The sequence below is a fragment of the Colius striatus genome, chromosome 5, assembly GCF_028858725.1.
Source record: "Colius striatus isolate bColStr4 chromosome 5, bColStr4.1.hap1, whole genome shotgun sequence".
NCBI classification, from domain to species: domain Eukaryota; kingdom Metazoa; phylum Chordata; class Aves; order Coliiformes; family Coliidae; genus Colius; species Colius striatus.
In genome coordinates, this window is record NC_084763.1 from 8,460,818 (window position 1) to 8,470,837 (window position 10,020).

At 43.9% G+C, this 10,020-nt stretch overlaps 1 protein-coding gene across 5 annotated transcripts in view; it reads left to right on the forward strand.

Moving 5' to 3' along the window:
* Positions 1-8,008, forward strand: part of ELMO1 (engulfment and cell motility 1) — a 309,377-nt gene extending 301,369 nt beyond the window's left edge. For all 5 annotated transcript variants that reach the window (XM_061996717.1, XM_061996716.1, XM_061996714.1 and 2 more), the window contains 2 exons: positions 2,024-2,101; positions 6,619-8,008. In XM_061996717.1, the coding sequence (XP_061852701.1) occupies positions 2,024-2,101; positions 6,619-6,819 (279 nt within the window). In that variant the 3' untranslated portion in view covers positions 6,820-8,008. The remainder of the gene's footprint in view (positions 1-2,023; positions 2,102-6,618) is intronic.
* The last annotated feature ends 2,012 nt before the right edge of the window (positions 8,009-10,020 follow it).

The window sequence follows — 10,020 nt, forward strand, 5'->3', positions numbered from 1 at the left end:
AACCTGTGTCTCCCTGGGATATTCCTCTTTCAGGCAGGCGTTTTCTCTCCTTTTCCTTTCTTTGAGATGAACAAAAACTTGGAATATCCCAAAGGACAAATTTTCAGAGGCCAGGCCTATGGGAGTGTGTTGACCTTCATGAAATTCAGGAACATCACAGCAGAGCAGTACAAGCTCTTTTTGCAACGATAGCTTTTATTTCACAACCTCAGGCGCATGACTTGGCATGTTCTGTCAGTAATTTGTTACACCGTGTGAGGAGATAACGCCAGGTTTGTGTGGGCAGAGGTGAATTGGTTTCTGTAATGAGAGGGTCATCACTCTTAATAAGGTGTGGCTGAGAGACATGGCTAAAACACAGAAAGGCGATGTGAGCCGTGAGCTGTTTGTTTGCTGAGTGCAGCAGCGCTGTTAGGATCTGCAGCTTCCTTGGGGATTTAACACAGGCTTGTCTCCTGTGGCCTGGCAGTACAGCAATTTGGATCTCATAGCTAAACCCAGGGAAACCAAGAGCGTTTCCCCACGAGAAGCCTCATCTCTGATGATCCAAGAGTATCTGTAAGGATCGCAAGTTTTACAAATCAGGCTCTGCTCTTAATCATACAAAGCGAAAAATGAAATAGCACTTACTGAAATCCAAAGATCTATGTCTCCTTCAGGCCAGGAGATCAGGGATAGAATCTACAGCAGTGTGTCTGCTGCAGTCCTGGCAGGCAGTTCATCCATTTTAAAACTCAGTGTAGCAAATCTAAACTGTGGTCAGCTGAGAGTCGGCAAAAGGCAATTGCTGTTATGGGGCTTGGGATGCCAAGAGGTGAAAAGAGCAGGACATGTCTAGAGAGAGTCCAGCACAGGACTACAAAGATGATGAGACTGGAGCATCTTGTGGAGAAAGGCTCTGAAACGTGGGGCTGTTTAGCTTGGAGAAGACTGAGGAGGGACCTCAGCATCAATAAGTACCTAAAAGGTGGATGTCAGGAGGATGAGGCGACACTTTTTTCTCTAGTGTCTGGTGACAGGGCTGAGGGTAATGGACATAAGCTGAAACATGAAAAGTTCCACTTAACAGGAGGGAGCCCTGGCCTAGACTGCCAAAGGAGGGTGTGGAGGCTCCTTCTCTGGAGATTTCCAAACCTGCCTGGACACATTCCTGTGCCCCTCTGATCAAGGTGAACCTCCTTTAGCAGGGGGTTGGGCTGGATGATCTGTAGAGGTCCCTTCTAACCCCAACCATTCTATGATTCTGTGAAGGAGTTAGAAGTCAGCACTCTTCTCTATAGCCAGGTCTTTTTTCCCACAGATATCAGTGGGTTTACAGGTTGTGAAATCCTCTTAACGGCACTTGTAGTGACACGTGCAGTAACCGTGATAACACAGCATCTTCCCGTGCTCACTGCTGGAGCTGCCAGTGCAACGCCACTATTTTTTCAGATTGGTTGGGTTTCCCCATAGGAACCCAGGTGCAGATGACTTTTAAAAAAGGTCAGTGCTCAATGGATTCACTTTGGCACCTTTTAAATTCCAGCTTCGATGCTGAGGAGAAGGTAAATTGTTTTCCTTTCCCTAGCTAGATTCATTTGGATCTATGTGGCTAAGTAACCCAGGTAGTTCAGTTTGATTGAGGCTGCTGCTTTTGGTTCAGGTAGAGATAAAATGACAGAAATCTCTTGAAAATGAATAATGTTCCAGCAATGAAAAGAGCATAAATACTTACACCAGGAGATTACCTATCCTGGCAAGATTTTAGTCCTCCCCGTTGCCTAGCTCAAATTCAAACTGAAATGCTGAAGGAATCTATGACCGAGGGAGTCACAGTCAGCACTCCAGGAGGTTTGTTTTGACCAAAGCATCTATGATGGGGTTCTTGCTGTGCCAGTCTGTTGCAGTGATGTGCTACTGCTGCAGCTTTTGCTAGGCAGGAGAGTACTTTTCCACTTGTTTTGGGGAATAAGTGGTAGGAAGGAATGACAGACCTGAATGGCTTATTGCCTCTCTCATAATATGTCTCTTTGTATTGTTCCAGGAGGTGCTCGAGCTTGCTTTCTCTATATTGTATGACTCCAGTGGCCAGTTGAATTTCATTGCTCCAGACAAGCATGAGGTAAGTCAAGTCCAGAGTACAGAAACTCCTTTGGAGCCCTCTTAATTGCTTTATGGCAGCAGTCAGTTTTATTAAAAGGTGACAATCATGTTTTATGCCATGTCATCCTGGTATGGAGTGCAGGTCCATCTAAACCTGCATCATGTCTCACGACAAACTGAAAGCAGAGGGATTTGTTGGGGGGCAAGACCTTCTGCAATTTCCATGCACACCCAGAGCCATGGAAGGAATGCATTTTGTATTTGAGCATCGTAGAACACCTGGGGGTTTAAGTTCTAGGTCAGTATTTCTAAGCCCTACTGAAATATAAACCATAGGTAAGAGAAAGAAGAGAGCTTGGGCAGACCTCTCAGTTTCCACAGACCTTGCTCACCACTTCTCAGTGTAGTAAAGATTTCACCTGGTATAGCCTGGAGGATTTTTGTTGTATGTTCACTTTTAATGATTTTTAATTCAACACCAAAGATTTGTACAGCAAAACTGTACAGTCCCTGCCATCCTCAGCTCATCTTGGTACTGCCAATGTAATCCAGGGAGATTACACTGTTGTTGGGTCTCAGTTTCAGCCAAAGACTTGTGTTCTCCAGAACAGCATATCCACTTATTCTTAGTTTCACATTGCTTAATGCCATTCATGACAGATACATCTCCACAGGGGGTGGTTGTGCAATGCATCCTGCTGGTATGAAGACAGTGTAAACACTAGTAGCGAGGCAGAATGACAACCTTCTCCCTGTTTTCTTGTCTTACTTGAAAACTCAAGGTAATAGCACCATTGCCTTTTGGAAGGTGATGGAACTAATGCATCTAGTTATGTGGAAGCATTGCTTGTCTTTCTCTCAAAGAATTTCCAAGTAAAGATTTAGCAGAACACACTATATTTAACAGTGAAGGAGGAATAAAGTTTTTTCCTTCTTAATTCTAAAGCCACAAGTGTTCCACTTGCACACTTATTTTGTGGTATCACATTTGGTCTGGGTTCAGGACACATTGTGAAGATGATGAAACACAGAAGATTGCATTAAGCTGCATTGCAGTGTAGTGTTATTGAAGTGCATGAAATTGCATTACAAGTGAAGTGTATTTAGTTAACACTGCTTCAGCATTTACAATTCTGGATTAAAACCTTCAAACACATGTGGATTTTAGGAGAGGAAATCAAGTTATGCTCATTGGGGTTTTCCCAGGGATTAATATTTGTCATTTCCAAGACTGTTCATTCCAGATAAATATTTTCTGGTTGGTTTTGACCTAAGAGAAAGTAGCAATAGGATCCCAGGCACAATGTACCATGAGAGATGTAGGTCTAAGCAAAGCATAATTGTCTTCATCCTCCGAGCTGAACATTTCCTAGATGCTTTCTAATATATAATTTCTCCAGAAACTGAATTCAAATCTGTTTCAGCTCTAAGAGCAAACAGTCATGGAAATCTACAAGTTTTCCAGACGCTTGTATCTCAAATATAGCCTATAGCTACAGATACTTTTTAATGGTCTAAATGTTGAAAAACCGCCACTACACCCCACTGATGGGCAGTAGCATTGTGAGATGCACCAACCCAATTGCTTGTGGTTGTGTTAATGCACCTATTATCCTTGTTTCTCTTCTTGATTTTGTGTAGCTTTGTTGACACAACATTAATATGTTCAAAAATATAGCCAGAGGCAGCAGTCTCTGCTGCTATTGACAGCTCCAAGCGAACGTTTTCAAAAGGGCCTCTCGCTTTCTCTGTACTTTTCCATGGCCTACAGAAGAGTGAGTTGTCATTAAAGCAGAAAAAAAACACAAGTGTTCAGAGGAAGCACTCACAAGGAAAGGAAAGTGGCATGTTATGAAGCCCATGACTCTCCATCAAAGTAACTGGAGGGCTTGTCAATAGAAGTGCTACTTTAGCAGCATTGTCAGCTTGGGAGATTTGTTGGGTGACATCTAAAGATTTGGAAAGCTTTGTGTGAAGCACCGGGAACGTTAGTCCATGACAATTTCAGGTCAGACTTACAGGGCTGGGTTTTTTTTCAAGTACTTCTACAGCCCTCTTGACTGTAGAGAGAGGTTTGAATGTGGGAATTGAGTGTGTCCTAAAAACATGAATTGAATCAGGATGATTCAGGTTCTAAGGGACCTTGGGATGTCCTTGGTTTGACATCCTGCACAAAGCAAGTGAGTGATGAGCTCAGACCAGATTGTTTGGGACTGCATACAGGTGGATGGAGCCTACACAACCTTTCTGGTTGTTGGATTCCACTGACTTGACTCTTAAGGTATTTCTTTGATAAAAATCTCATTACTAAACCAGTGTTATTGAGGTTCAGACCTCATTCTTGCACACTTAAGTTTGGCAACACCTTTAGCCAAGTGTTGGAGCTGAATCCAGAGGATTCAGCACCGTGAGATCACTCTGTCATATTTGTTTTTCATTTAAATACTAATAGCTGGTTTCAGCTACATAGCAAAAAGGTGGATTAATCTTATCCTTGATTTTTGACAGAGGAACTGATGAAGGAGGCTATAATTAGGTTTCATTGGACTTTTATGAAAATGAATCTGTAGTAAATTAATTTTCAGTGGCTCTTAGTCTGTTTTGCATATTAAAAAGGAAAAAGCTTCTGAATGAATGCCTCTGTTTTTCCACCATCTCATTAGGATTTCTCTCTGCTCAAAATGTACGGGAGTTTAATTAGATGCACTTGCCAACATGGAGATTAGTGAGGAAGCCCCTTTTCCAGGCCATTGCACTCATCTGAATTGTGGCCAGAATTTGGTTTCTGTGGGCCCTGAGTGAGTTATATCTGGAAGAGGAGTGAGGACTGCAGTTCTGCTTTCTGGCTCTCCGGGAGTCCTTCTCACAGAGAGTGCTGGCCGCTCTCACTGAGCAGGTGATGAACGATTTACATCAGAGGGCTGCATCCGTGGAAAGGATGCTCTGTAACCCAAGCAGAGCCTTTTGCCTTTCTGTTCCTTTTCTCATAACGAGTTCTGGGCAAGCTTTCCCAAAGAAAGATGTCAAAGTCAATCATAAAAAAAATTATACTCAAAAATAACGACATTTTTAGGATAGATTCTTCCTTTCCCTCATGTTCTACATCCGCTCTACAAAAATGGCACGCTTTAAAAGTCTTCAGTGACACGCTTTGACAGCCTGGAATAGGCAGACTAAGTTGTTTATTTAGTTCTTCCGAGTAGCTAATCTGGTATTAAAGCTGCACCCGGACTTTCCCACACATTGGATGAAGTCCCAGCTCTGCTACTGTGTTGATACTGACTTGAACGGGCCGGATTTCACTTTGGATGTTGAAATACATTAACCATCCTGTTTCTAAAATATGCCCTTTTTCTGCATGAAGGTGCACCCCAAGAGGGGATTTTCTCTCTCTCTCTGTCCCTTAAAAATAATCCTCATCTCTGCTGTAGGATGAAGTCAGCCATTGCTATCTTTAAACTCGGCAGTGTCTTGTAGCAAATGGTCAGCTAAATTTAAAATCCATTTTCTGGCATGAAATCTAGCAGAAGTATTTGTAAGACTTAAAAAAAAAAGAGATGCAGTTACAGTTGATTTCATTTTCTCCTGCAAACCAGGACACGAGTTCATGATTGAAATCTTTATTTTTAGATGATAGCATTTGAGTACTTCTGTTCATAGTTGAATAAGTGGCTCGTAGTAATAAATGGAAGTGACTTTTTCAATGGAAGTTGACTCCAGATCACTTATCTCCCTTGGGTTTGTTGCTTATTTGAAATGGTTAGTCAGCCCATGTTTCTCACAAGCTGTCAGCTGTTGGGAAAGATGGCATCTCCTGTTAGGAAAAAGCTAACAGTAAGGAAGGGCTTTTAGAGGCTAGGTCAGCATTTGCAGCATTTAGGCTTGCACCAGGTAGCTTGGCATTTAATTTTCATGGACACAGCATTGACTGTCTCTGTAGTTTTCACCATATGTTATTTCATGTTAAATAGTGGTGAAGTAGGCATAGATATGTGAGAGCCTGACGTTGTGTAGGTCAGTTGGTACCACTTAAACTGCGGGAAACAAACCATGATAAAACCAGATGGTTGGTCCAGGATTTCTTACATGAAGTGTCAAGAAGGATTTTGGGTGGGATTCAGCTCACCTGACCTAGCCACCTTGGAATTAAAGGTTTGGTGTAAGGTGATAATTAGGAATTTTTATGTTAAGTACTGGGGAAAGAGAAAGAGAGAGGAGGGAAGGAGATAACTCCAGAGGTTCTTCGTCCCAAGTTGTTCCTTCTCCCATAACTATTGAAGAATATTCAACAAGGAATTTGGAGGAGACAGTAAATTGTCAAACAACTCGATGCTGTCATTTCTTCCCATTTCTAGGGAGTCGCTTTTCCATTTTCTGAGCAGCTCAGTGAATCGTGCCTTCTTCATGATACCAACCTCATTTTAGATCTCAGCTTCTAAGTCCCTGTGGGAGCAGTAAGTGTGGAGGACCAGGCCAGACAAGAGGTTTTTGTACAGGAAGCCTGTTAATGATAGTTTTCCTCTTTTTCCCGTGTAGTATTGTGTATGGACCGACGGGCTGAACGCCCTCCTGGGGAAGGATATGTTGAGTGATCTAACACGGAACGACTTGGACACACTGCTGAGCATGGAGATCAAGCTACGCCTCCTTGACTTGGAAAACATACAGATCCCAGACGCTCCCCCACCTATCCCAAAGGAGCCCAGCAACTACGACTTTGTTTATGACTGTAACTGAGGCTGCCACTGAACCTTGCTTTGAAACTGGAAATATTATAACTGGAGAGATATTAAAAAAAAAAAAAGAGAGAGAAAAACAGAAACAAAACAGAAGGGTGTGAGGAAAAAAAAAAGAAACCCACTTGTGCACCTTGGATTTTGGCTTTGGGGAGGGATGTAAAAAACCTTGCATTCCTCCCTGTTCCCTGCATCCCTTCCTTCCCCATTCCCATCTTCCCCATTGCTCATCCAAATCCTCATTGCTTTAATTAACTTGTAATTGCAGGCCGTTGGCCTCGCTCTAGGCAAAGACTTGCCACTAAGAAGCACCCTCCCGAGGACTTTTTTTACATTTTTAATACTGGAATAGACATTCTTAACTAAAGGACCACACTATCAAACTGCATGCCTGTGAAAGCCACGTGGCAGGGCAGAGGCTTTAACTGGAAGGAGGAGGGGAGGGAGGGAGCAGAAGCAGCTACTGTAAGCAGAAGATTTCCCCAGACACTCCCAAGAGTCTGCTCACAACTGAATCCGATGCGATGACGAAAACCGTTAAACTGCTCCCCAGTGCTCGCGCCATCCATCACTGCCATTGCTCTTCCCACCGTCATCTCAGCTCTTGCCACCAGCCTTCACCCAGCTGATCGGCCCCCCGGAGGGAAAGTCTGCAGGTTTTTGCTGTACCATACGCTGCAACAGCTTCTTTATAACTTCTTTTCCTCCCAGCCCTTGAGTAGCCCCACGCTCCGCAGATCACTCGCACCAGCTCCGTGTGAAGCCACTAGTGTGTCCCGTCCCTGTAGCGTTCCCTAAGCCTCCGTTGCCTCTTAAAATTGGCTGTGTTGCTATTCAAAGTGGTTTTTATTTCCTTGGTCCAAAGTTCAACAGTAATTTCCACGAAGCGATTCCAGCTGCCAGCACCCGGGTTTCCGTTGTTGCCGTTGCTGCAGTGTTAGAAATCCACAAGGGATTCTTCCTTTTTTTTTGTACGGGTTCTAATTTCTTTTGTATTTTATTTTGCCAAACAAATATATTTAATGAAAGCTGATTTCATTGTGAGTACTTTTGGGGGGAACGATATTTTTACTTAATTTCCATTTGGAACGTTTGCCCTGAAGGGGAGGTGGGGGAAAAAAAAAATGAACTAGTATTTCCCTTCAACTTCACTGTTGAATAAAAATCTTGAGTTGTGATGATTCTTGGAACTTTGTTTTTCTTCCGAAGTTGTCTTTTATTCTTTATGACTCTTAGCAATTCTGAAGAGTTTGGGGCAAAAAAGAAAGGTGCAACCTTTCTCATCTTCATCTGATTTCGTTTGCTTGCTTGTTTGTTTGTGGTGACAAGGAAGAGATGCCTCCAGAGATTTCCGTTGCCATGGGTACGTGAGCCTTCCTGTGAGAAGGACCCTCTGAGAAATCTGAAATCCCAGCAGACTGATGTGATCACAGTCAGTTTAAGACTGGTGCCTTTGCTGTGTTTACTGGAGTAACTGTCTCCCAAAATGTCCATTTCTTCCATTGAGAGTATTTCTGGCTGCAGCAGAAAGGTACTGGGGAAGTCTGGGCTTTGCAGGATGGGTTCCTTCCCCTCTGATGTTCTTTCGTCTAGATGTTTCACTGAGTTCAATGTATTTTACTCCAAAAGTGGTGGGTCTAGATCTGGAGGTACCTGCCAGCCCTTTCCCTCCCACCACACAGGCTGAAGACAGACGTTTATTTGCGTTGAGTTCCTCTCCTACTCACACCCAGCTGAAAGTGACTATGAAGGGGTTTCATCAGAGCTTGTGCTAGGGAGACCTAGTGAGAGGTTCCAGTTTAGACAGACACAGAAGACTTCAACAGAGGTGACCTTTCCTCCATCCAGACAGCTCTGGGATAAACGTCCTGACTGGCCTCACCCCAGGTGAGAAGAGACACGATGTCCTGCAGGTACAACGAAAAGGGGGATGAAAAGAACATTGTACAGATTCAAGCATGAGGGTCCTAAGGAAGGTGGCTTCCTGAAGCTGTGCTTGCAGTATTTTATGAATGCCTTGATCTAACAGGAGACATAAGTTGTTTTACATGTGGAGACAGAGTTTAGTGGTGAGTGTGGCAGTGCTGAGTTAACTGTTGGACTCAATGATCATAAAGATCTTTTCCAACCTACAAATTTTAATGATTCTGTAATGGATGGCAATGTGAGGAAAAGAGACTCATGAGTTTAACCTGGAGAAGACTGAAAGGGGACCTTTTCAATGCTTATCAATACCTAAAGGGCAGGTGTTGAGAGGATGGGGCCAGTCTGTTTTCTGTGGTGCCCAGTGACAGGACAACGGAGGGTGTGGAGGCTCCTTCTCAGGAGGTTTCCAAACCCACCTGGATATGTTCCTGAGTGACCTGATGGAGGGGGAACCTGCTTTAGTGGGGGGTTGGGCTGAATGATCTCTAGAGGTCCCCTCCAAGCCTCACCATTCTGTGATTCGGTGATCTTTAAAGTCTTTTCCAACCTAAACAATTTTATGATTCTATACGAGGTAAAGGGGGAAAAAAAGAGACTCTGAGTTAAAACACTGGAGCAGAAATTTACAGTGAGCTGTGGCCTGAGAGAAGGTTCACATTGAATGAGAATAGGGTTGTGCAAAGTGAGATGTGGGAGTCTGAGATCTTTTATTCTCCAGAGCCTTGGCAGACTATAGCAAAGAGCAGTCATGGTCAGGAATGAGTGGAAGCAAAGGCACTGCCTGCCACAGGGGATTCTGAAGGGGTCCTGGGGGTGAGGGATGGAGGTAGGAGCATGTTTCTTTACCAATGTTGCCTCTTAGAGAAGACTCAGAGCAGAACAGATAATCTGTTTTGTTAATCTCCCTGACCCAGCTGGATGGCCTGGCTGTGCATGACCTTTGCTTTTTATTTACAGGCTGCAGAGCTGGTGCTTCAGATGAGCATTGCTCCTTGTCAAAAGAGATGCCTTTCGCTCCTGAGCAATGAGATCCATACGCCACCAGCTTAGTAACAACCTGATGACCTGATCTCAGCAGGTAGGTGTCTGCCTGAGAACCAGAAAGGAGCACACAAAAACCCTCCTCCTGGGGACAACATTAGCAGGTGAGCACCCCAAACTGCACATCAGGAGCCACAGGGAAGTGATGGGAGAAGAGCTGACAACACTGAGACACATCGACACCACTCAGAAAACCATGAGGCTCTTGAGCATGAATCAGTGCCCTATGGCTCTC